This window comes from Hyperoodon ampullatus, assembly GCF_949752795.1.
Source record: "Hyperoodon ampullatus genome assembly, chromosome: 10".
NCBI classification, from domain to species: domain Eukaryota; kingdom Metazoa; phylum Chordata; class Mammalia; order Artiodactyla; family Ziphiidae; genus Hyperoodon; species Hyperoodon ampullatus.
Window position 1 is genome coordinate 47,110,746 of NC_136923.1, and position 27,666 is coordinate 47,138,411.

The 27,666-nt window shown below is 42.9% G+C and overlaps 1 protein-coding gene across 1 annotated transcript in view; it reads left to right on the forward strand.

The window, feature by feature from the left end:
- Positions 1–14,683: 14,683 nt before the first annotated feature.
- SNRK (SNF related kinase) overlaps positions 14,684–27,666 on the forward strand; it is a gene marked incomplete at its 5' end in the record, with an annotated part of 60,491 nt that continues 47,508 nt past the window's right edge. Inside the window, 2 exons of the mRNA XM_079713994.1 lie at positions 14,684–14,773; positions 18,522–18,571. Coding sequence (XP_079570120.1) covers positions 14,684–14,773; positions 18,522–18,571 — 140 coding nt within the window. The remainder of the gene's footprint in view (positions 14,774–18,521; positions 18,572–27,666) is intronic.

Here is a 27,666-nt window from a genome sequence, read left to right on the forward strand (position 1 = left end):
GAGTGAAGCTTTCCCATGGTTCTATGGGGTTATTGTAATATACATTGAGTTTAAAAACAGTCCCAGTCTTCAGCCCATCAGGAGTGAAACTGCAGTCTTTTTTTTTCCTTTGACACTTTTTACAGAGAGAAAATGTGTGACTTTTCTTGATGAGCAAACAGCCAGAGGTGTTTAGGAAAGGTCTATCATTTTTTCTGGTGGCAAGACACCCTAAACTAAATTCATTAGCAGCTCTTCTGTTTGGGATTTTAAAATATTCTCTGACCTATATAAATATATATAAAATTAACTGATGTACCCTATGGCTTTCAGAGCAAAAAAGCAGCATAGTATAACAAAAAAGGACTTGGAGGCTGTCATTTCACTGTTGAAGACAACAAAATTCATTCTCTACCCATGCTTCTCCTCCTCCTCAGAAAGGTTCTTCATGTTTATAATTTTGTGAATAGTAGATACTGCTTTTTAGACACAAGTCAAGTTTTTAGTTCTACATGTATAAGTCATTTAATTATGTTTTTATATTTTCCAACCTTCCAGAAAATATTAGAGGAACACCAGGACAGACATTTGGCTATGTCTTATAAGCAATTAACTGTAATGAGTCATATGGACCAACTCAAGTAAATCAGTTCACTTCTCTGTTTCTCACTTTTCTTTCCCCAAATACATGTGACACAGTATCCCCAATGGTTCATTTATTTGGCAAATATTTATTGAGCTCTTACTCTGTGCTGTGTACCAGTACAAGATGCTGGAGCTACAGTGGTGAACAAAATACATGAGGTCCTTGCCCTCATGGAATTGAAATACTGGTGGATATGAAAGCAATGCTCTTGCAGTTTACACTGTGTATTGGCATTTATTCTCTGACACCTTGGCTGCAAAGGATCAGTAACCTCCTTGAGGGCAAGACGTGGCTTAGAATTTTCATGTTTGCAATGTTTAGGATGATTGGGTAGCTGGCTCTGAGCCCTGAACATGGTCTTAGGCCCAAGAGTCTCTGCTCTTTCTCCTTTTTTAAATGGCCTTTCAGCTGGGGCAGGTTATTGTGGGCATCGAATATTGGATGACAGTGATAATGAGACTGTTTTTTTCCTCCCAGGACTAACAATGAGTGAATCCTTTTTTATTTTTTAATTTTAATTTTAATTTTTTAAAATTAATTTATTTATTTTTGGCTGTGTTGGGTCTTCGTTTCTGTGCAAGGGCTTTCTCCAGTTGCGGCAAGCAGAGGCCACTCTTCATCGTGGTGCGCGGGCCTCTCACTGTCACGGCCTCTCCCGTTGTGGAGCACAGGCTCCAGACGCGCAGGCTCAGTAGTTGTGGCTCATGGGCTTAGTTGCTCCACGGCATGTGGGATCTTCCCAGACCAGGGCTCGAACCCGTGTCCCCTGCATTGGCAGGCAGATTCTTAACCACTGCACCACGAGGGAAGCCCAAATCCTTTTTAAATATAAATATTTAAATATTTGAAATATTCCTTTTTTAATATAAATTATTTAAACCGTTTAGTCCTGAGTTTATAGACATTTGGGGACAGTATGTTCCATATTCATTAAACCTCAGTTGGTTTAAGCTAGTGTCTTTTTCTACCTAGTTTACAACCATGATTGGCCCCTGAAATCTGAATTAGGCCCTTTTGGTTGATTGCATGTAGAGTTAGATATTGCTCACTGATGGTAAAAGAAACAAGGCTGTTTTCACTTTCAGTTTGCATCTGGGTACTTTCTGCCCTTCTCTTGGCTTTCAATTCCCATACATACTCCATTTACCTCGAATAGCTGAGTTTACTATTTAGGAAGCATGGGGAGTATCATGAATAACCCACACCCATCCTCCTTATTACAGATTGAGATCTACTAATTAACCAGGTCCAGGCACAGAGGCCTCTGTTGGGAGGGGCCCTGAGTACCGACTGGGGCCCAGGGTTTAGTCATCTTCCGGCTGAGTCAAGTCCCCGTGCGCCGTAAGCGAGTGTGTAAGTGTCAAAAAGGAGGACTCAGCTCTTGCGAGCTGTCTTTGTCCCTTTCAGTACTATCCACACCCCCAACTTTTCTCTATTCAGAGGGGCAGAAGAAAGGACTAGAAGAGGAGGACAAGTAAAACCTCAGCTGGTCATTCCAGAGGTGGTGGCCCGAGAGAAAGAAAGAGAAGGCAAATAGGGAGACATGGTGGGTGCCTGCAAAACTCATCCCACTTCTATCCAACCTTTCAATCATTTTCTGAGGACTAGGTGGTTCCTCCCATTTCAGCATTATTCTTTTAAGTCAAACTTTGAGGACAAAAGGTGTTTCTTGAACGCCTTCACAAGCAAGATGGTTTAAATTTAGAGTCTCAGTTACTGGACATTTGACTCTTGAAAGCCATTCATTCGATTACTTGTATATTCACAAAGCAAGTGTTTATGGAGGAGTTACCATGTGCAAGGCACTGGGGAAACAGTGATGAAAGACTGTCTCTACCTTGGCGGAGCTTGTTAGCTACAGTGAAGGTAAGAGAAAACTATAAAAGTGTGTTGGAAGAGCCATGTCCCAGGACCTGTGACTTGCTATGGAAACACAAAGAAGGCCACCCAATCCAGTTTGGGGGTGGGGAGGTCAGAGGTTGTGACATTGAAGCTAAGACCTGAGGGACATTGAATAAGCAATGAACCTGGGAAATGAATGCCTACTTGGCTTTTCATCACTGTGGTTTGTAACTCTGGGGACTATCAGAAAAAAGAAAGGTCTTTCCTGAAGGTAGGCTGCATGGACTACTTGAGTATGAACCTCTGGTCAAAGGCCGGCTCAGAGTGGTCAGCAAGGCTCAGAGAAAACCAAGGTCAGCTTCAGTTAGGAGTGGATTGCCCTGCATGCCACAATGTATGCCCATGACTTTGGGGCCCAGACTTAAGAAACATTAAAGATATTTCCTGGTTTCCTTTTCTTGACTCAGCTGGAGGAGAAATAAAGGAAGAGTTCATAGTTCTGGAAACATAAGTGCTAAGGATTTCACGTATTGTCGTTATTATTAGAAGCAAAACCTTGTTATCTGTGTTATATAATTACTTATAATCTCTCCTGCCTAAAACAAATTTGGGTAATGTCTTCTGGAAAGATACGAAAGTGTCATGGCATAGAACACTATGAATTTATTATGAGAATGGGGTTGGGGGAGCACTGGAAATGGCACATTGGACCCTGGTAGAGGAAGGCTCCTCCCATAAAGAGGAAGACTTCTGGAATCAGAAATGAGATTCAGCCCTGGGTTGGAACCAGAAGGTGTAAGTTCTCAGGAATGGTTCTGATTCTGACACATTGCAGTCTCAGCCTAGAAACTTCAACCCTTGGGGTGTCAGACTCCACAGGTGTAAAACATAGAGGATTGGGTTCTGTTCATATATTCCCCAAATATTTATTGAGCATCTACTACATGTTAATATTAGCCTATTAGAGAGAATAATAGGAAGTGATTTTTGGTCCTTGACTGAGAGTGGGAGGGCAGGAGGATGGCTCACAGTCTGGTGGAAGAGAACAGACAAGTTATTAGATGTCAATGACAAACGCAAAGTTCTCTTGGGAACATCCGAGAACATATGGGAACCATCCTGGGGAGGCCCACAGGTGGACAAGAACACAGGTGTTGGGTAGGACTAGCATCTCTAAAGTACCCCTGAAACACTGTGCTTTAAAGTACAGACACATGGGGGCTTCCCTGGTGGCACAGTGGTTGAGAGCCTGCCTGCCGATGCAGGGGACATGGGTTCGGGCCCCGGTCCAGGAAGATCCCACATGCCGCAGAGTGGCTGGGCCCGTGAGCCATGGCCGCTGAGCCTGTGTGTACAGAGCTTGTGCTCGGCAACGGGAGAGGCCACAACAGTGAGAGGCCCACGTACCGCAAAAAAAAAAAAAAAAAGGACAGACACTTGACATTGCTTTATATTCTCATTTTGTGATTGTATCTTTTGTTTTCACTTTTATGAAAATAACACCATGAAGGAAGGAAACAGAATTCAGGGACTTTGACAGGATTTTCTTTTTTTTAAATTGCTTTCTCATTTTTGTTGCTATTAGCGTCTAGAATGCAGGAAAATCCAATTAAAGTAATAATTTCAAAAAACAGTTTGTACAAAATGTTATAGGTAAAAGTGGAGGAAAGAATACAGGGAACCCCTTTGTGGCTCACCTGATTCTGCTTCCTCTGTACCCTCTCCCCACCTCACCACACACAATATTTGTTTGGCTTTTGCTGGAATATTTTAAAGCAAACTCCAGGCATCCTTTCATTTCATCCATAAATATTTCAGTAGGTATTCTATCAGGGAAGAACTTTTTCAAAATTCATAACCACAATGCCATTATCATGTGATAGAATACCTAGAACATACCATATTTTCCTAATTAACTCAATATTTTTTCAGTTGTTTCATTCAAAGCAGGATCCAAACAAGAACTACACATAGTATATGATTGAAAGGACTCTTAAGTCTCTTTTATTCTGTAATGGTTTTTCCCCCTTCCCCGTTTTTTTTATGCCATTCCCTGAGGAGGGGGAGAAATGAGTCATTCATCCAGTAGAATATCCTACATTCTGGATTGGGCTGGTAGTTTCCTCCTGGTGTCATTTAACTTGTTCTTCTATTTCCTGTAAACTGGATTAGATTTTTTTTTTTTCTTGGCTTGAAAACTTCATAGGAGATGCTGTGTACTATCTGATGTATTACACCATGAGGCTGATTGTCCCATTTTTAGAGATGTGAAAATTGATCAATGTGGGCTCAGGTGTTATCAGCATGGTCCATCCAAAGTTCCCTGTCAACCTTTTACCTAATAGTTATTAATGCTCATTGGCTAGATTCTTTATTTCATCAGGTGTTCCCAAGTGGTGGTTTTCTGATTCTACTATTCTTTCTGTCTTTATCAGTCGTAATTCTTCTATTAAGAACTCCTGATCATTTCTTTGGTTTCTTTGAAATACAGTTCAAACAAGGAAGGCAGAATAAATGCTTGGTTATTTCCCTTTATCTATTTTTAACTCATTTTAATGCATTGTAGTCAGTGTTCTTTGGTGCTCACATTGTCCCCTCCTTGGCTAGTGGAAGTCCCTTCAAGTTGACCTTTATGTGTTTTGACCTGACCCTAGGATTTGATACCTCCTTGCTTTTGAGAATAAGTGTCCACAGCTACTTTCTGATGTAGTAACTAAACTTGGAAAATCCTCACTGGCCCTCCGTCCTTTTTTTTTGCCTATCCATGACAAGTAATGGTTTACACTAGTTGTATCAGTTAGGAATGCTTTCTGCTGTAAGTAAGCATAAAGAACAAACAGAGTTTTCAATTTTTGCACAGCACAAAAAGTCTGGAGCAGGCAGCTGTTAGCATTTGTTCAGCAGCTCATGAGGTCCAGAGCCAGCATCACTGTGATTCTCTTGGCCTCTCCTTCATGGTTGCAAGATGGCAGCTCCTGTTCCGGGCATCACGCCCACAGTTGGGGCAGGAAGAAAGGAGAAGGCCAGAGCCAGCTGCAGCTGTCCCTTTGTATCAGAAAAGCAAAAGCAAGGGAGGCTGGGAAGTGAGCAATTCATTTTGTTGGTCTTTATAGTCAACACAGGCAAGGGAGCGGGGGTTGAAGTGAATCTAGGGCTACTATTTCTGGGAGAGTGATCTTGAGTCCCGAACCAACTTTCCCTATTTGCTTTTATTTTTTATTTTCATATGAAGTGTAACACTCCTAAATTTGGAAGTGGGGTGGGACAGCTAAAAAGAATTGTGAGTTGGAAATGAGGAAAACATTATTTGCCAGACTGCCCTAAGGAAATAAGCACCGGCCATTTTGATATCCATGATGGTTCAGCATGGCTCCGTTCAGTTATCAGATGCCAACTCCAGGGCCAGGGTCCGCACTGCCAAGTGTCCTGTCCCCTCGCATGTGTGAGGGGACAGACCAGTCTCACCTTCATGAAGACAGACACTGCTTTTGAGCTGTAGTGATTCCCTCTGATACCTGAATACCTTGTGGCCACAGTTTCACCAGAGGATGCCCAACCTTCACACTGTTTTGGCAAAGACCAGTGTTAACCTTCAGCCCGCACTCTGTGCTGACGTGGAAACACTGAGCTTACTCTGCACTGACTGATACATAGCTGCTGCCTGGAGCCTCGGAGTCCTGTGGGCTTGGTCATCCCGGCTCCTCCCTGAGGAACTCACCGGCCTTGCCCAAGACCTTCTCACATTCCAGCAACTGAGGGCTAAGGCCCGGCCTAGTGGGGGCCTGAAGTCCCTTCTCTGGACAACACTAGGGCCATCCATTCTGTGTCCAAACATTTAGTGGTCACGTGGCTCTGATTTTTAAATATTTTGAATCTCTCCCATGGGAAAGAATACTTGTTATTATTCCCACTGGTCATTTCTCTTGACTCTCCATGGTTGAAGGGCAAATGTGTAGTTAATGATAACCAACTCAAGGGAGAGAGGTGGATTAATTCCATCACTGATTGTCTTGGTTTCCTCAAGGCTAATTAATAAGTCATTTGATAGAAAACTCGAGCTACTTTGATACTGAGTTGTTGTTGTTGTTGTTGTTTTTAGTGTTTACACTGCAAGTGAAAGAAGCCAGACACAAAAGAACATACTCTGTATGATTCCACTTATTTTTTATTTTGTTTTATTTTATTTTATTTTTTGGCTGTACTGCGCAGCTTGTGGGATCTTAGTTGCCCAACCAAGGATTGAACCCGTGTCCTCGGCAGTGAAAGCGTGGAGTCCTAACCGCTGGACCGCCGGGGAATTCCCTGTATGATTCCATTTATATGAAGTTGAAAAAGGGGAAACACCCTTGGGGGGAATGCTGACAGGGAAGGGGCATAAGAAAGCTTCTGGGGTGCTGGTCTTGTTCTTTTCTATGATCTGGGTGTTGAAACTGCTGGTCACTAACCCAATATCCATCCTCTTCTTTTCTCCTGTCGGAGCCCTGACATCCTTGTTGAGGCTGGGGTGACATGTGACAAGCTGAAAACCACATTTCCTAGCCTACTTTGGAACTAGGGGTGGTAACATGACACACTTTTGGCCAATGAGATGTAAGTGAAAGTTGATGGGACTTTCAGGAAATCTCCTTCAGGTGGACAGGCTCTGTGGGCCATGCCCTTGACCCCTCCAAAGTGCACTGAGGGTATGGTGTCCTCAGCCTTGGCCATCCCAAATGTCCATTCATGTGCTCTTATGTAAAATTCCCCCACATGTCACCTGTTTTGTGGTTTGATTCATTCCTTCAACAAATAATTACTGAACACTTACTATAAGTTGGGCATGTGCTGATCAGGGGTGTTACAGATTCAGATGTCCCCGGGCCAGGCCTGTAATTGGAGATGTAGGTCTAGGGTGAAGGGCGAGAACAGATAAATTGGAGGACCTAGACCCTGGCTAACAAGGAGGATGGGGAGAGTCACTACCCAGCTCTTGCTGATGGTTTGACATGTGAGAAATTCAAATCTCAAGTTTCAAGGTCTTCCCATTTTTCAAGAGAAACCAGAAATCTTTTTATTTTTTTTGAAACCAGAAATCTTGATTTTATTTTATTTTTTTCAAAATTAACTCTGCCATGAGGCAGGACTTCTAGCTATGGCAGAGGAAAACTGGAGGAAGTTGGTGTATTAGTTTTCTGTTGCTATGTAACAAATTAGCACAACTTCGCAGCTTAGAACCCAGAGTTCTATAGGTGAGAAGTCCAGGCAGACTCGACTGGGTTCTCTGCTTAGTGTCTCACAAGGCTCAAAGTAAGGTGTTAGCCAGACTAGGCTCTTATCTAGAGGCTCTGGAAATGGATCCACTTCCACGTTCACTGAGGCCAAAGATATGACAATATACCACATGAGCATAAACACAAAAATCAAATCCAGTAACATATAAAAATGACCCAGTGGGATTTATCTTGGGAATGCCACGTTGATTTAGCATCTCAAAGTTAATGCAATATATCATATTAATATAATAAAGGCCAAAATATACTTGGTCATGTTAATATATACAGAAAAAGCATTTGTCAAAATTCAACACTCATTCATGATAAAACTCTCAACAAACTCCAAATAAAAGGGAATTTCTTCAGACAGATAAAAAAGAATCTAAGAAAAAACCTACAGCAAACATCGTACTTACTAGCAATAAGACTAAAGGTGTTTTCCATAAGTTTGAGAACAAAGCAAGGATGTCCACTCTCAACACTTCTATTTAATATCACACTGGAAGTTCTAGCCAGTCAAGAAGACAAGAAAAAGAAATTAAAGGTATCCAGTTTGGAAATGAAGAAATAAAACTGTCTTTATTTGCAAATTATTTGATCCTGTATCTGCAAACTACTAGTGAATCTTAAAAAACCAACTAGAACTAATAAATGAGAATGTCAGAGGATACAAAAACCAATAATATTTCTACTGATAATGAATACCCTAAGAATGAAATGAAAACAATGTAATTTGCAATAGCACTAAAAATAAAATACTTAGAAATAAATGTAACAAAAGATGTGTAAGAGGTAAAAATTATGAAACACTTCTCACTAAAATTTAAAAGATCTAAATAAATGGGGATATATACCATTTTCATGAATTGAAAGACTCACTACTGTTAAGATGGCAATTCTGCCCAAACTGATTTATATATACAATTCCAATCAAAATCAATTTTTTGGGGGTAGAAATTGACACGCCGATCCTAAGGTTTACATGGAAATGCAAATTACCTAGAATAGCAAAACAATTTTGGAAACCAACAACATAGTTGGAGGAATATTTTACTCATTTTCAAAACTTATTATAAAATAATAGTTGTTGAGACTGTGTCACAATGGTGAATGATAGACACATATATCAATGGAGATGAATAGAAAGTCCAGAAAATCCTTATGTTTTTGGTAAATTGATTTTCAACAAAGGTGCCAAGGGAATCGTGAAAAGATATTCTTTTTAACAAATGGTTCTGTGACAATTGGTTATCCATACACAAAAGATAAATTAAAAAATTTACATCATGTATAAGAATTAACTCAAAATCAATTACAGACTTAAATGTTAAATTGAAAACTATAAAACCTGAAAAAACAAACCACAGGAAAAAAATCTTTGTAACTTTGGCTTAGGCAAAAGTTTCTTAGATATGATACCAAAAACGCAATTCATAAAAGAAAAATTTGCTAAGTTTTAATTCATTGAAACTCAAAACTTTGGCACTTCCAAAGATATCATTTAAAGTATGAAAAGACAAGCCACAGCCTGGGAGAAAATATTTGCAAATTATGTATCTTATTAAGGACGTGTATCTGAAATATATCAAAAATTCTTATAACTCAATAAGACAAACAACCCAGTTAAAAATGGGCAAAAAATTGGGCTTCCCTGGTGGCGCAGTGGTTGAGAGTCCGCCCTTGCCGATGCAGGGGACGCGGGTTTGTGCCCTGGTCTGGGAGGATCCCACATGCCGCGGAGCGGCTGGGCCCGTGAGCCATGGCCGCTGAGCCTGTGCGTCCGGAGCCTGTGCTCCGCAATGGGAGAGGCCGCAACAGTGAGAGGCCCGCCTACCGCAAAAAAAAAAAAAAAAAAAGGGCAAAAGATTTGAATAGACCTTTCACCAAAGAAGATATTTGTGTGGCTAAAAATAACATTAAAAGATGATCAACATCCCTAGTCGTTAGGGAAATGTGAAATACCACCATACGTTTATTAGAAGAGAGACAATTTAAAGTTTAATAATACCAAGTGTTGGCAAGGATGAGGAGAAATAAGAACCCTCATACAGGGCTTCCCTGGTGGCGCAGTGGTTGAGAGTCCGCCCTTGCCAATGCAGGGGACGTGGGTTCGTGCCCCGGTCCGGGAGAATCCCATGTGCCGTGGAGCGGCTAGGCCCGTGAGCCATGGCCGCTGGGCCTGCGCGTCCGGAGCCTGTGCTCCTCAACGGGAGAGGCCACAGCAGTGAGAGGCCCTCATACTGCAAAAAACCCCACAAAAAACCAAAAAAACAAAACCCTCATACATTGCTGGTGGGAACGTAAAATGTGGTACAGTCACTTCAGAAAACAATTTGTCAGTTCCTTATAATGTTAAACATAGAGTTACAACATGACCCAACAATCCCATCCTGCAATACCCTAGAAAACTGATGGCATGTCCCCATTAAGAGTTTATGTAAATATTCACAGCAACATTATCCATAATAGCAAAAAAATAAATGAAATGTTCATTACCTGGTAAATGGATAAAGAAAATCTAGTGTATCTATCTGATGAATACTATTCAGCAGTAAAAAGGGATGAACTACTTATACATGCTACAACATGGATAAACATTATGCTAAGTGAAAGATGCCAGACACAGAAGACCACACATTGTATGATTCCATTTAAGTGACTTTCTAGAAAAGGCAAATCTGTAGAGATGGAAAACAAATCATTGGTTGCCAAGAGATGGAAATTGGAGTGTGATTGACTGCAAATGCACAGGAGAAAACTTTTGGGGAGTGATGGAAATATTGGGGTGGATCGGGGTGATGGTTGCATAACTTTATAAATTTACTAGAAGTCATTGAATTACCACGTATTAACGGTGAACTTTATGGTATGCAGATCATACCTCAATAAAACTATTAAACAAAACCATTGACTCTTCCAATTTTAAAATGTTCTTGGGAATTCCCTGGCCGTCCAGTGGTTTAGGACTCTGCGCTTTCACTGCTGAGGGCCTGAGTTCAATCCCTGTTTGGGGAACTAAGAGCCTACAAGCCGCAGGGCATGCTCCCCAACCCCCCGAAAAAACGTTCTCAACTAATTCAAATTCTTAAAGGACCTTTGTGGAAAAAGAAAGACCCCAAGTTTATGGTGCAAGCCCTTGGGTTGCCTACTTGCACCCCCAGTGCTAAGCTGCATGAATAGAAATTTGAATAAAATAAAATCTTTGTCCTCTGGGAGTTTAAGATCCAAAGGGAGAAAATGGAACACTAAACAGTTACAAAGCCCTATGATAAATATTACAAGCAGGATGTGCAGGGAGGTTTGGGTCCAGAGAATGCCTGGCTCTGACTGAGCAGGGCTGGGGGTGCCACAGATGAGGCTGGACACTCAAGTGAGGTTTTGAAGGGTTCAGGAGGTTGCAAGTGTAGAAAGTGGAGAAAAGGGGTGGGTGACATTTCCAGGCAGAGGGAACAGAATGGGCAAAGGCTCGGAGGTATGAAAAAGCAATTCCCTTTCTGAGAACTGAGAAGGTTGGAGATGTGGTTCACCTGGAGATAAAGAACAGGAAAGGAAAGCAGGGGCCAGATTGTGAAGGGCTTGGCAGGCAGTGTTAAAGTCTTTGGACAAAAGATTAAGCAGAATTTATTTGTTGGAGGAATATGGGCATCCTTCTTGTGGCCTGAATTAAACTTTGTATATCTTGGAAGCATCATATTGCACTAATTGAAAAAATATCCATTAATATACTGCTTATCATGTGCCAGGCACTGTTTTAATACTTTATATAAACCACCTTAATCCTATCAACAGTGATTCTCAAATTCTAACCTGCATCAGATTCACCTGGAAGTCTTCTTAAAACAGAGAGTTTCTAATTTAGTAGGTCTGGAGTGGAGCCCGAGAATTTGCATTTCAGTCCAGTTCCCAGCTGCTGCTGCTAGTTTCCAGGGAGCACACTGGGAGAACAACGGCCTTACACCCATCTTATAAGAATGATATCATTATCATCACCATCATTCCCATTTTACAGAGGAGGAAACAGATGGAAGGTTAAGCAATCTGCCCCCAAGGCCATATAACTCTTGGTGGTGGGGCTGGCAGTCAATGCTAGGCAATGTCTGCCATGCTTCCCAGTTCACAGGTTGCAAACAAACAGAGTTAAGGGCTGGCATTTTCAATCCTTCATTGCAACTGTCAAAAATATATTACACACATACACACACACACTCACGCACAGGCCTTAACTGACATCTGAGATAAAAGAACTAGGGATGCTAACTGATGCCAAGGGGGTAGTGAGGGAAAGTCTTTGAGAGACACTTGAGTCCATTCCAATGAAGTATTATTTTGGTCCTACTGGATGAAGCCAGGATTCAGATATGCTCAAGGATCGATGTACAAAATGACTAATTAAATACGTAAAAGGAAATCATTAAATGTCACTACTCAAAACTGAAACGTACAAGTCCTCAATCTCTGTTGTTTTCAATATATTTATTTTAAATGTTTTATAAATTATGAAAATTAACAATATCTAGAGAAGATAACCTTGTTATACGTGCTGCTTTGGGGGGGGGTAGTCCCAAGAAGAAAATGGCAATTCTTTCATGAATCGGCTTGCTTTTCACATCTTGATCTAATTTGTAGCATCTCCCTGGTTGCCTTCCAATAAACAACTTCTTCCCTAAATTGGTGGCATTATGTTATTTCTGAGATCTGAATCACAGAGACTGTAGTCCAAGCCTGCATGCTCCATCTTGTCGTTTGTGTAGAGTGCTGTATATCTAATTAAAGCTTCTTACAGGTCCATAAAAAGACCTAACATTAAAAAAGCAGTCTGGTTTGGAGAAAGCCCCAGGGCAGAATGAAGGAGGGGGTTCTTCATTAACAATAAACACATTTTCTTGAATTCCAAGTTAAGCAATCATATATTAATTTGTACTTGAATATTTTTAAATGTTGCCTAAGCATGATCAGATCATGTTACCACATTGATGGTGCGGGACTGAAAACGGGTCACGTTCTTGCCAGCAACACTCCAGCTTCCCAGGAAACACTGGGGATGAATAAATGATTTACCACGTGGCCAGGACTGCAGCCCTCTCTCTGGAAGAGAATTTGAGCCAACTTGATTTAAACCAAGGTATTATTCTATTCCTTTTCATTTATTGTTTTGCTATTCTTATGCCCTGTTGCCCTTATAGAATTTATTCAAAACCTGAGTTACACAGCAGCAATATAAGTACTCTATTTTCCAAGGGCTTATCTACTAAGGCCATTGTTTTGTGATTACTGTTCTATCTCAGGGGCTACAGACCTGGCGTGGAGGTCCTCAACCACTGGAATTCCCTTGGGAGACCATTAGCATGGTATTTTTTTCCCTTTACTTGGTTACAGGGTTCCCTGAATAGTGATATCTCCCTAAGGAGAAAAGTGCAAGGCCTTCCCGTTTGCCAGTAACAAAGGAATGAATTCCACAAACCAAGTTAGAAGCTCTTGCTTAACATACTGCTAGAGTTAGAATGTCAGTGTCAAAGTGAGATTATTCTTTTATGATCTTTCTAAGCCAGTGTTATCTCAGAGTTGGGGCCTTGACTCAGCCCTGAGGGACAGAGGCCCACCTGAGGCCTAAAGCCCCAGGCTTTCCCCAGCCAATGATCCATCACCCCATGCCAGAGCCTTAGGGTAACTGGGAGTCCCCCTTTAACCTTCTGTTATTACCCTGAGAGTTTGTACCTCCCAACAATCCACTCTTGCTTCCAAGTCATCTTCAGACAGGCAAAGTAGATGCCAAGGAGGCAGTCTGAAAAGAAAAGGTTTCTGACATTTGCAGGTCAGCAGAGACATTTGCTAAAGCCATCTAGATTTTTCTTCTCCGTCCAGTCAATTTAATCAAACTTGGAGCATCTAAGCAGCTCCCGCCTCCCCCCACATTGTGTCCTTCTTTGCTAGGGGTCCTTCCTTGGGGGAGGGGTGGAGAGCAGGGAGAATCATTAAGGGAAAAAGCAGGTTGGAGAAATCTGGCATCTGGCTTGTCACTCCCTTCCAGAAAACCCGGAGAGCTGATCTCCATTGCGCGCCAAGCTTCCAAGGGTGGGAGACGTGAGCCCCTGCCCCTGTCTCCCACCCTCCCAAACCCTCCTCTCCGGCGAGAGCTAAGTTCCCTTCGGGAGCCACCGACCTGGTGACCATGCCGCTGAACCATCCAGTGCACAGTTAATGCCTGGAGTGTTCTGAATCCCTGACTTCACATGCTTTAATACTTCCCACGACCTTTCGCCTTTCCACGCTTTTCCAGAGGAGGCAGCCTGGCCAAGCAAGGGTCTCCCGCTGACCTTTAAAGCCAGCGCTGCATTCGGATGCTGGGCTTTTTCTCTTTTTTAAAAATGGCAACAAAATCAACAAAATTCCTTCAAATTGGGTTCCCAAAGAGAAGAAACTGTAAAGAATATGTATGTGTATACGTGAATGTATATTGAATTTTTTCCCTTTCCTTGCTTAAACCTGGGCGGGAGATGGGGGGAAACTTTAAAAGGGTAAAGCGCCTGGCGCCCTCGGCCTCGCGTCCCAGGACCCAGAGTCTGGTGAGGACGCGATCCCTTCCCTCCGATTTCCCCCGACGGCTCGCGCTACTTTTCTGGGCCATTGTCCCATGTCCCTAGTGCTTCCTCCTTCATCATCCCTTCTGTTCGGGCACCTCGCCCGCTTCCTACCGCCAGCCGCAGCCCAGACTCGCTGGGGTCGGGATGATGCCAGGATGCCCTCCAGTAGCCCGCGCGCCGGAGCCCGCAGGTGCGCCCCGTCCCTCCCTCCCTCCCCGCGGCCCCGCCCCGTCCCGTCCCTCCCTCCCTCCCTCCCCGCGGCCCCGCCCCGTCCCTCCTTCCCCGCGGCCCCGCCCCGGCGCTTACATCACAGTGACGCGCGCCCCGCGCAGGCGCAAGTTGGTCCCCACCCCCTCCCCGTGGACGGCCGCCTGTTCGGTATTATGATTAGCGCTGGGTGCGGGGATTCGGCGGCCGGGAGGGAGTTGTCGGCGCCGCGGCCGCTGCGGACAGACGCCCGCCTGCTGGCTGAGGTAGGGGCGAGCGTGGAGCGCGGCCGGGCGCGGCGGCCGTGGGCGGGGGTGGGGCCGGCCTCCGCCGCCTAGTCGCCTCCGCCGTTGCCGGGCGCCGGAGCCGGGCTCCCGCCGCAGGCGGAAAGTAAGTTGCGCGCTCCGCGCTGCCCGCGCCGCGCGCCCGGGAGGACGCGGGGACCTGGCTGCTGCGGCCCCGACCCCGCGCGGCGGCGGCGCGGCCTGGCGGCGGGCGGCGGCGGGGCCCGGATGGGAGCCGGCACTGCGGCGGCTGGCCGCGGGCGCCCGGAGGCCCTGCCCTTGCGGCCGCGGCGGGATTGCGGCACCTCGGGAGGCGCCCGCATCCCCGCGCCCCGCCCCGGAGCGGGCCGAGTGCGGCGCCCGCGGGGCTCCGCTCCCAGGTTTTCTTGTGCGGTGTGTATTCTTCACCAAAGGTGTTTTCCTTTTTCAAAAGAATCTGGAAATCTGCCGTAGCAGGGGGGTTCCTTGCTAAAACTGCAGCCGTAAAATAGAATGGGGATATTGTTGTCTGTAGAGAAAGGGCATCGGGGTAAGGAAGGAGGAGCAGTGCCGTTCCCGAGGGACAGCTAGAATTTTTCAGATTGGAAAACCTCCGTTCTTTTCCATAGTCATCGCCTGTTGATATCTTTCTGGACCGTTTTACAGAAACCTTCCTGCCTTTTACTTGGACTTGGGATCCAGGAAAGTGACAGCCTTTTATCCTGGAGGGCGGGCGGGGGGGGGGGGTTCCTGGAGCTGTGCTGTTCCAACAGTTGCATCAGATAAAATTCAATAGCTTCATAGGGAATTCGGTTCAAGTCCAGTATTTGGAGGGGAGAGGAGGGATTTAGCAGTAGGGTTCTTCAACCTATAGACGTCTGAGGATATCGGATTTTTCACACTGTCAAGTTACTTTTTTCCCCTTCCATTTAATTGAGTACATTTCCACAGTTTTAGGAGCAGGTGGTAAAGCTGACTTAATGCGTTTGACGTTTTATGGTGAAAGGTGAAGCATGGCTAGCAGGTGATGGAACTGCAAATGTCTGCATACTGATCAGATTCCACCTGATTCCTATCAAGCATCAGTTGCCTCAGTTTGGGTTCCTTGTATGGGGTTGGGGTGCTAGTCCCAAATCAGTCTAATTTATCAGAATGTATATCTGTGTACTTTAACGTCTGGGGTTGTCAAGGCTTATGTAATCAATTTGTTAATTTATAATCTTGTTATATGGCTCTCCAGATTTATAAAATCATTCCCTGAAGGAAATCTGTCTTCACCGTCTGCTTAAATATTTCTCTTGGAATTGGATTCCTGGAGAGAAATGTTCTGTACTAGTGGTGATTAACGCATACTAATTAGACAAGTTTAAAAAAAAATCATGTTGATTCTTTTGACTATCTAATTGTCTCTATTAGGAAAACATGACATTCCCATTTTACAGAACTAGAAATGAGAGAAATGACATTCCCAAGGTCACTTATTGAAGCAGTATAGTAATTGAAAATCAGGTGCACTGTGTTAACTTTTCTTAATACTCCAGCTTTAAGGCTTTCCATGTAGGGAATTTTGACACCTTTCTGTTTTTTAAATTTGCACAGTTTTTATTTTCTTCGGTGCAGAAAAGTTACTCTCACCGTATTAATTTTTTTTTTTTTTTTTTTTACTATTTTTAGTAAGTTTTTCTGTATTATTGCAGTAAGATCCATTTGTATAAAACATACAAGGACTCAGAAGTTATGTAATTTTTATTATTCTAGAACAGAAGTATAGATTGAGACTTTATGGGTCAAATGTAATCCCATAATCCTAAAATGAAGGCTTTCAAATGTCCTTATTAAAAGTGAAGGGCTTGGGCTTCCCTTGTGGCGCAGTGGTTGAGAATCTGCCTGCTAATGCAGGGGACACGGGTTCGAGCCGTGGTCTGGGAGGATCCCACATGCCGCGGAGCAACTAGGCCCGTGAACCACAACTACTGAGCCTGCGCGTCTGGAGCCTGTGCTCCGCAAAAAGAGAGGCCGCGATAGTGAGAGGCCCGCGCACCGCGATGAAGAGTGGCCCCCGCTTGCCACAACTAGAGAAAGCGCTCGCACAGAAACGAAGACCCAACACAGCAAAAATAAATAAATTAATTAATAAACTCCTACCCTCAACATCTAAAAAAAAAAAAAGTGAAGGGCTTTCAGATATTTTTACTGGGCGCAGGAAATACTATTGGTCTAAACTTTGCTATGGATGTTTCATATAGAAAGTGAAACCAAATAGAAAAAAACTTTATTTTGGAGATATTGAGCAGCCCCGGTTCTAAGCACTGGTATAAATAAGGCTTGATTTCTCCCCTGTAGCAGCTTGTCTGAGCCTAAGAACTCATTACACAGCCCAGGAAGAAAAGGGTACAAGTACACTTTCCACATGGTCAGAATTTTAGGAATTAAAAACATAGATGTGAGGAACTCTGAAGACTTGATTTTACTGCATGCCAGCTATTTGCCTAACAACCAAGAGGTAGAATTTTTAGCTAAGATGCTTTTATAAGAAAACTAATTATTTAGAATATGGATACTTCCCAGTGTGCATGTATGTGCTGGTCAGCTCTTAGAGCAAGTTAGGTGGAAAAGTTGAGTGGTTTGTAGCAGTTTTGAAGGTAAACTAGCCTATGATCATTTATTCATGGAGCCTTTGTCTACTTTTGGGGCCCTGGGTTAGAGGATAGCAGTAGAAAAGTGAATAAAAATTAGTTCCTGCCTTTACAGGCTATTGTATTTTTTTGTTTTATTTATTTACTTATTTATTTATAAAAATAAATAAAAGGCTGCGTTGGGTCTTCGTTGCAGTGATTGGAGACTCTTTGTTGTGGTGCACGGGCTTCTCACTGCAGTGGCTTCTCTTGTTGCGGAGCACAGGCTCTAGGTGTGCAGGCTTCAGTAGTTGTGGCACGCGGGCTCAGTAGTTGTGGCTCGCGGGCTCTAGAGTGCAGACTCAGGAGTTGTGGTGCACGGGCTTAGTTGCTCCGCGGCATGTAGGATCTTCCCGGATCAGGGCTCGAACCCGTGTCCCCTGCATTGGCAGGTGGAATCTTAACCACCGCGCCACCAGGGAAGTCCCAAGCTATTATAAATTATATTTACACCAAGGTAAACAATAACAGTAGGATCAAATGCTGTGGTGAGACATAGGCAAGACCCCTGGGCAAGGAACAGTCTGACTTGGGAATGCTTCACAGAGAAGGTGATGGTTGAACCAGTCTTGAAGGATGGGTAGAGTTCCCAGGCAGAGAAAAGGGGAAAGGGCTCCAGGGGTTCAGGGAGGGGGAGAAGACAAGGTCAGGTGGTGGAGGAAGAACTTAGATCCAAGTGGGTGAAAGGGAGTTGAGGAAGTAGAGACAGGGTGCAGCTGTTTTTGATTTTTTTAAGACTATGGAAAGGAAGGGGGAGGAGTGGGGCAGTACCTTTGGGGATGGAGGGGGACATGTTTTATTTTGTTTTAGTTTGGGAAGAGCTGGTGTACAATCGCTCGGATTTAATGGCCTCACAAGTGAGCACTGGAAATGTGTTGTCTGTTCTGGATGATCTGGAGTTGCATTATTCACACTGCGGATTATTTCCTTATCTTGTTTTTCCGTGTATCTGCTTTGGGTTGAGGCCTTAGATCCCGTGGGAAACCATTTCTTGCTGGTGGTAGGGGAGGAACCTGACTAAAGAGGATTCCTGCTCTATCTTTCCTGAACATTTATTTCTCTGCTGTTACTTCCAGAGCCTCCTGAGATTCTGCTTTGGCACCTCCAGCGTTTGGCCTCTGCTCAGGTAGGCTCTTTCCTGACAAAGAAGGCCTTTCTCTCCTTCCTTGTTGTGTCCTATTCCCCAGACTGCTGCCATGTGACTACAGCAGTTACTTCAGAGCTGGAGGGCATTGGCTGCCCATGCACCATGATGGTTTAAGTTCTGGAGTAGACGTCTCCAGGCTCACAGCAAGATTGGGGGGAGGGGTGTCTGTCTGACTATCTAAACACATAACCCCTCAGCTACATGTTGGCCTGAAATGTGATGTTGATTATGAAATCAGGGCTCCAGAGATGTAGGTTACAGGACATGTAACTGGTCAAATCGTAGCCTCAGTGGGCCTCAGTTTCTCAGTTGTTGACGTGCAGTTACCTCTCTCAAATCCAGAAGACTGTCAGCTCCTTGGAGCCAGAGACCCCTTCTTTGATTTCTATATCCCAAGACCAGTGTAATGCTTCACACATAGTCAGTGTACCCAAGAAGTGTCCTGGCGAAGAAACTTCAAAAATCTGAACTTTAGTTTGTTGCCCATTAGTGGAAACCATACCCATTTTATCCAGATGAGTTGGATTGAAATTGCTCTTCATTCATAGAATTCCAGAGCTAGAAGCAAATCTTCCACTCTACACTGCCATGCAGTAGATGCTCAAGAAATGTTTGTTCCTGTCCTGAATTCCTTGAGTAAATGACCCCACCTGCTACCACTCTCCACTAGTCATTCTAGATTGCCCTCTTTGCTTTGCCCCCTGTGCATTGAGTTCCTGGATTCTACTTGCTAAACGTGTCTCCTCCATTACATCCTCGCCATCACCGCCCAGGTACAGGCTGCCCTCATTTTTAAGTCTTTAATCATTTATCTGGAGACATTTTCACTAGTCTCCTTACCTGTGTCCAAGCTCTAGTCTTGCCCTTCCAATCTGATCTTCACTTTGCTGCCAGAGTGGTTTGTTTAACTGTCATCTCTGATTGCCGTTCCCCTGCTCAGGATTCTTCCTTGGCTTCTTAGGGCCAGCTTTCAGTTGTCCATTTAATAAAGTATACCTGGATATTTTGGGCAGATGCTATACTTGGCGGGCCCTGGGATGGAGAGCTGAATAAAATAGACGTGCGTCTTAACGCGGGCTGAATTTATCATGTAGTCTAGTGGGGGACACAGATTATTAATCACATAATCACACAAATAATTATATAACCACAATTGTGATAAGGGCCATAATGGAAAAGGGCCTGGTGCTGTGAGAGGGCGTGGGGAGCTGGTGTGCAGGAGTGTGGGAGGGGAGGGAGAGGCTACGGTCAGGAAGGTGACCTTTACGCTGGGCCCTGAAGCATGGTTGAGGGCTAGCCAGATGTGAGGAATGTCAACTGATGTGCATAGGATACAAGGACCTTTGGGTATCTGGCCCTTACCTACCTGTCTAACCTTGTCTCTTACACTCTGCTCTGCATCTATCGCTGTCCCAGTCACACTAAGGCCTCTTTCCCACCATGGCCAATTTCAGCTCTTAGCTCAAACAAAAAAATTAATTTCTCTGAGATGCCTCCTGTGAACTCCTGAAGGCAGATTTAGGGGAAAGAACACCTCTTCCAGCCTCCTTGTCCCTTTGAGAGGTGTAAATAATGTGGGGCAGCGGCCTTCCTATTATATCCAGTACAGGCATTTAGGGGCAGTTTCTTGGGCCAATAAGGGGTGAGGGTACCGACGATGTCAAACTAAGATGAGGAAGTAAGTATACAACCCCTCTAAAATATCAGACTCTCCTGAGAGGGAAGCCATTTGTGAAAAGTTGGGGAAAAAAATCCTGGGGTGATTTTGATCCCACTCACAACTTGGTAATATGTATTATTGCCTTTTGATTTCATAATAACTGTCCAAGGTGGTGATTATCTTTGTTTTGTAGAAAAAGACATGCCTGTTGGCAGAAGTTGAGTCATTTGTTGGTCTTCATGTCCTGTGGTACTCTTTTTTTTTTTTTTTTTTTTTTTTTTTTTGCGGTACGCGGGCCTCTCACTGTTGTGGCCTCTCCCGTTGCAGAGCACAGGCTCCGGACGCGCAGGCTCAGCGGCCACGGCTCACAGGCCCAGCCGCTCCGCAGCATGTGGGATCTTCCCGGACCGGGGCACTAACCCGTGTCCCCTGCATTGGCAGGTGGACTGTCAACCACTGCGCCACCAGGGAAGCCCTGTGTGGTACTCTTTTGTGCTAAGGTGCTGCTCCTCATATTTGCTGAATAAATGAATTTTGATCATTTTTTAAGTGTGCCTCTGTGGTGAAGATAATAAAAGTTGACTCTGTGGTACTTTGAAATGTGACTCTTAGGTTGCTGTCCCAGCTTTTCTCTGATGTTCCCTCCCCTTCTATGTGCAGACACACCTCTTAGGTCATTATATTGTCTTCATATTGCATAGCTAGGGGAAAATGTTTGAATAATGTATCTAACTGGGTTTAATATTTAGCCACGTTGCTTCTTTTATATTAAAGAGATTATATTTTAGGTAATGTAGGTTTCACCCTTACAGTGTGACTTATGTAGGTAAAGTTCATTTTAGATTTAGGACATTATACTAACAAATATTCGTTAGACAAATTATGAAGCTATAGTGTGCCATATTTATGGATCTCTTTAAAACAGTCCAAATATCGTACAGACTTTTTTTTAGCAGTGGATAGAAGTAGAGCAGTTGAATTTTAGAGTTTAGCTTTGTGTTTTACCTCATATTCTACAGGTTAAGCAGTTCTCTCTTTATTGGTATAAAGCATTACGAGTACTACAGAAGACATTTAGAATGAGAATATTCATTCTACAGTTTCAAGGCTTGATTTTATCCTTTCTGAAACAAATGGAGAGAATGTAATATGCAAAAGTACATTAAAATTGCAGCTTTGGTAAGGATAAATCTTTTTTTAAAAAATAAATTTATTTAATTTTGGCTGCTTTGGGTCTTCGTTGCTGTGCGCGGGCTTTCTCTAGTTGCGGCGAGCAGGGTCTACTCTTCGTTGCAGTGCGCGGGCTGCTCATTGCAGTGGCTTCTCTTGTTGCGGAGCACGGGCTCTAGGTACGTAGGCTTCAGTAGTTGTGGCACGTGGGCTCAGTAGTTGTGGCTCGCGGGCTCTAGAGCACAGGCTCAGTAGTTGTGGTGCATGGGCTTAGTTGCTCCGCGGCATGTGGGATCTTCCCGGACCAGGGCTCAAACCCCTGTCCCCTGCATTGGCAGGTGGATTCTTAACCACCGCGCCACCAGGGAAGTCCCAAGTTTTTTAAAGCAGAAAATATAATCTTCCTAAATTGTACTTAAATTACTTGCTTGGTGTTGGCTGTTCTGTGCCACTGGGGAGGACTCTTGCCATAACAAAATTGTATGCAAACTCTAAAGGTGAAGTTATTTTCAAGGTGCCATTCAGTTTTTAGATGACCAATAATTACCTGTCTGTCTTTTGAACGGCTATTTGCCTGCAATTTCCTTTCTCAAAGAGCAGTTTCCAAACATTTCAAAAAGGTTTTAATGGATTTATTTATTTATTTATTTAACTTTTTAAAAAAAGTTTTATTTTGCAAAACTTTCTGTTACAAGTCATGTGAATCTTTTTTTAATATTTATTTATTTATTTGGCCGCACCGGGTCTCAGTTGCGGCATGCGGGATCTTTAGTTGCAGCATGTGGGATCTAGTTCCCTGACCAGGGATTGAACCTGGGCCCCCTGCATTGGGAGTGTGGAGTCTTTGCCACTGGACCACCAGGGAAGTCCCTGGAATTATTAATTAATAATGTTTATTAGGTGAGTCTTTGGCACTTTGGTGGCATTAGGGAATTTCCTCTTTTTAGTTGATTGCTGGGTCAGGTAACTCACATGGCATGTCAGAATTGGAGGAAAAACAGAAATGTCAAAATAGATTTATTTTAGTGCTGTTGTTTCCCTGGGAATTAGAAAGGCCTATGTCAAAGGGGGAGGCATTGTATTATTTCAGGAAAAAATGCAGGGCCCAGGAGTCAATTTAGGCAGCTCTTACTTGGGCATAGGACTGGGGCATAGGAAGTCCTTATCCTATTTGACCCTGCTTTCTCATCTGTTAAATGGGTATGATACTTCCATTGTATTCTTGGTTGTGAGGAATAAATTATATAACATATGTAAAGAATCCAGTGCACGGGCTTCCCTGGTGGCGCAGTGGTTGAGAGTCCACCTGCTGATGCAGGGGACATGGGTTCGTGCCCCGTTCCGGGAGGATCCCACATGCCGCGGAGTGGCTGGGCCCGTGAGCCATGGCCGCTGGGCCTGCACGTCCGGAGCCTGTGCTCCGTGACGGGAGAGGCCACAGCAGTGAGAGGCCCGCATACCGCAAGCAAAAAAAAAAAAAAAGAATCCAGTGCATACATAGATTCCCAGTAGTTGAATTGTTTACTCTTTTTGAAACCTGCATTAAAAGAAAACAGTGGGCAGTTGTGGCAGTAGAAGACATTTTTAAAACTTGAAAAGAGGGCTTCCCTGGTGGCGCAGTGGTTGAGAGTCCGCCTGCCGATGCAGGGGACACGGGTTCGTGCCCCGGTCTGGGAAGATCCCACATGCCGTGGAGCGGCTGGGCCCGTGAGCCATGGCCACTGAGCCTGTGCTCCGGAGCCTGTGCTCCGCAAGGGGAGAGGCCACAACAGTGAGAGGCCCGCCTACCGCAAAAAAAAAAAAAAAAAAAAAAAAAAAAAAAACTTGAAAAGAGACAATGAAAAGAAAGGTCAACTGTAGTTTTGCTATAAGAACTCATTTCTATATAAACCTATTTAGGTTAGTAATAGATTTTTAGGAAAGTAGTATGGGTAATAATGAGAGAGATCTAATAAGTCAAGACAAAAATTGGTGTTTATGGAACTTTAAAGTGAACAGTGTTTTTAAATTGGTTTAAATTTTCTAATGACCTTATTCTTATGTTGCTCGCATGTTAAAACCTAGAGTTTTTCTCTTCTTTTGAGGCCTCATATCAGCTCTGTGATGTGTAGCTGCTTCTGTGCATTTTTAACTCTTTAATGGCACTTTAATTAACCTTAAGTATAATTCAAAGATAGATATGTCGTGAATTATTTAGTCTAGCAAGTTTTCCATTGATTTTGAGAAGCTAAGAGTTCATCACAGTTCCCTAAATGGTGAGCCACTAGGTAGTTTTCAAGATCAGCCTTCCTAACCCTATTAAACTTATCTCACTTCTACCCCACGGCCTAACTTCACGCACATTGGCATTCTCCTTTCGGAAGCCATAGGCACTCTGCTACCTGTTTCCCCTACTGTCAGGAGTGGTGTCCCACTGCTCCCGGTGAAGGGTAAGGCCTGATCTGTGTGTTGCCCCGTCCTTGGGGATCCTGCCTTTGGTATCCTCTGTTCTTCCTTTGACGGAACTCACTGAGGTTAACTTGTATAATTGATTGTCTTTTTATATGTAGATAACTTATTTGCAAGATTCTAAAGGACAGGGACTGTGTTGTGTTCTACACAATTAGGGCTCAAATGTTTGCTAATAAAAACAGACTCAGTGTTCCTGTTCCTTCCTCAGCCTGAAGAAATTGCATACTTCGTCCCTCAAGGGAGGTAGAATATTTCATTGAATATGTTTTGTTTGTTAAGATTACATAAATATGTATGTATATTTTCAGGGAAATTGGTTTACTTTATAGATCTCAATGGAAAAGTGAATTGAATGAATAATTATGTACAGAAATTCAAAATTTTAATAACGTCTGCCTTTCCTAGATTAAAAGGTAGCACACATCTGCTGTGAAAAATTTGAAAAGAACAGAAAAGCATAAAGAGAAAGAAAACTACAATTTTACCAATTAACATTTTCGTATTTTTAGTATATATGCAGACAAATTATATGCTTTTAAAGAAATTGGGATCCTATGCCATGAAATTTGGTATGTGAATTTCTTTACTTAATATTTTATTGTGACAATTTCCCATGAGATTAAATAGCTTAAAAATATAGCAGCATAGTGTTAACGTTAGGTATACCATTTCCTTATTGTAGACCTTTCGGTTATTTCTGAGATAGGTAGATAGATATACTTTTTTTTTTTTTTTTTTTTTGGCCACACCGTGCGGCATGTGGGGTTAGTTCCCTGACCAGGATTCGAACCCATACGCCCTGCATTAGGGGCGCGGAGTCTTAACCACTAGACAGCCAGGAAAGTCCCTGATTTTTTTTTCTCGTATATGAATATCACTGAACATTGTTGAATATAAATATTTGTTCATGTCTTTATTTCTTTAAGACATAAATCTAGTAGTAAGATTATTAAATCGAGGATATTAATTATTTTAAGGCTCTTGATACAGGTATTGCCAAATTACTTTCCAGAAAGGTAATTTGCAGTCCCAGTAGTGTGAGAGAATCCCCAAATGATTCTGCCTTTTAAGTCAAAGTGAATGAAATGTTAGGTGCCAGTATTTTTGTTAATGGATCAACTTATTTTTTTTCTTTTCCAGCATTCTTTTTTGACCACTTTTTCATGACTATCTTTGTCACAATATCAGTGGGGGGGATGAAAAGACGATAGGGAGTTAAAATGAGTTTTGACAGTATTAATAAAAGCTTTGGAAGAGAGATTTAGATTATTAAGTTTTTAAATTCTCCATAACTCCCAACTTATATTCTGTTTTCCTGGCAAAGGAGTAATTGTGGGTTGGCTTTATTTATTTTGGAGTAATTTCTACACACCAACTTGTGCTTAAGTCATTATTTATTATGTGGGCACTTTATACCAGAGCTGTCACCATACTAATTTTTTAAATCTCACTTTACCATCAGGTAGAAATGGTGGCATGCTTATTAACATTTTTCATCACTTTAATGAGAGGCGATTCTGTTTAGGAATTTGAACTTATTATCTGTGCTGCTGCTCCAGGTTTTGTGGCTTGGATGTTAACCCCTTTCTACAAATACTAACTACTGCTTTCCATCAGTTAATGGATTGCCTGACTCCTGAATTCATTCAAAAATTTCTTGATGTGTCCTGGAATATAGCTTGTTTACTTAGAGGAAATAAAGATTACTTAAACCAGCACTTTAAGGGATAGATCTGTGTTGGCAACCCAGTCACTGCCTGGAGAGACTGGAGCAGGCTTTTCAGCCTGGCATTCCTGGTTACCTCAGTGGCCCTGAGTCCATTAAAATTGACTACCTCGAAGAAAACTTGCAGAACATACTTCAGTAGGCAGTTACCTTCCCTTGAAAAATACTTTATTAGACATTTGGAGGTACACTTTTGTCTATTGGGACATTTCTCATAATAAATGGTTGACTGAAATCTTCTAATTTGTAGTTTCCATCTTGATTCCATTCATTGGCTACGGACTGATACTACCTGATACCCACATAGTAATATTCAACCAATCCAGTGAAGAACTCTGGATTCTTCCGTAACTTGGGATGTGTTGACCTGTTTGTGGTTTCTTCTTTTTTTTTTTTTTTTTCTTTTTTGGCCGCGCCCCGCAGCATGTGGGTTCTCAGTTCCCTGACCAGGGATCGAACCCACGCCCCCTGCAGTGGAAGCGCAGAGTCTAACCAATGGACCGCCAGGGAATTCCCTGGTTTCTTCATCTTTGATTTATAGCTTATATTGATAACACCCAGGAGGAGGAGTGCTGTTCTAGAAATGTGGAATGTTGTTTACTTTGGATGAAAGGAACAGCAGTGGTGACTGCCACTGCGGTTGTGTTTATTTGGCTTGATCTAGAGGTTGCTGATATTCCTGGAGGATGAGTCTACTGTCTTCTTTCCAGCCTATACCATTTTTGTTATAGGTATCTTTGAAATTTTAGCAGTTAGATCAGGGCAGTAATTTTCATGGAGAGTGTGTTAGTTCCTTCACTTAAGTTGGCTTTTCTCTAAACATACGTTTAGTCTGATATTTCCCCTAAGTAAGAGTAACAGTGTTCATTTTTTTGGTGTTTGTAGAATATACCAGATAATTTCCATGTGTAAGAAGCTTAAATACAGTTTTAGCATGGCTTTATAAAAACTCATCTTTTAGCTGTATGTATTGCAGGGAGAGTACTGGCACAGATACTCTTTTTCAAGCATGTAATTTGTTTGGGAGGTTTTTGTGTATTTGCATATTCGTGGTCTGGTTTGGGGGGGAATTTGTAATATCCCGAAGTGTAGAGAGGCTATAGAAGTAGCCTCATTTTTGCACATGGTCCTTTTTGTGTGATCGGCTTTCTCATGCCATGGATTGGTTGATAATGAGTATCCACGCGGAGCCACCTTCGCTCAGTGTGCTCTTCCTCACCTCTCCTAGGGAGAGGTGTGAGTTGGAGACCTTTGTTTGATATACAGACCACACTACAGTGGTGAAGATGTCAGTGAAAAGCCAGAAGTGAATTTTGACAAGAGTAACAGGGTGAATTCCGACTTGACAGTAGGTTTAACAGAGGCTGGTTTTACAACTGTTTTCAGCAGCTTGCAAAATGTGTGTAGGGCCTCCCACACTTCCTTCCTCTTCTCCAGCCACACCCGAACGCCTCAGTTGCTTCTGCTCTCTTTAGTAAACTGGGAGAACATCGGTGTGTTCTTGCAACACATACTAGTACTTGTTTCTCAAACATGGATTTCCATATTATAAACACCCTCTCCTGGATGGCCTGTTTCATTTAGGTCCTGCCTAGCTATATGCATGTGTGAGCACATGCTGAATAAGAAGACTGCTTTAGAATGGCCTAATTTAGTGCTTTTGCTGGTTTAAAAGATGTCATCTTAGCTATGTAGTCATTAAAAATAGTGATTTAGAAGAACTTAGTGCATGCAAAAATGTTCCTCCTATAGTAGAGGAAAAAGTAGTCATTAAGACTTCATATACAACATCTTAGCTTTGTAAAGAAGCATAGGTGTAAAGAATATATACTCAAACCTGAAGAGAGGTCATCCTAGATGAAATTATAGGTGTTATTTGTTTGTCTGTTTTTAATCTGTGGTGCTTTTCTTCATTTTCCAAACTTTCTAAAGTGAACTTGTTTTGTGGAGAGAAGTCCTTAGAAAACGGTTATGCTGTTCCCCACCTCTCCAGTTTATGTGTGTGTGATCCCATCTTATTAAAACCTTTGTGTCTGGCATGTATTATACATAGAAAATAATTTGGAA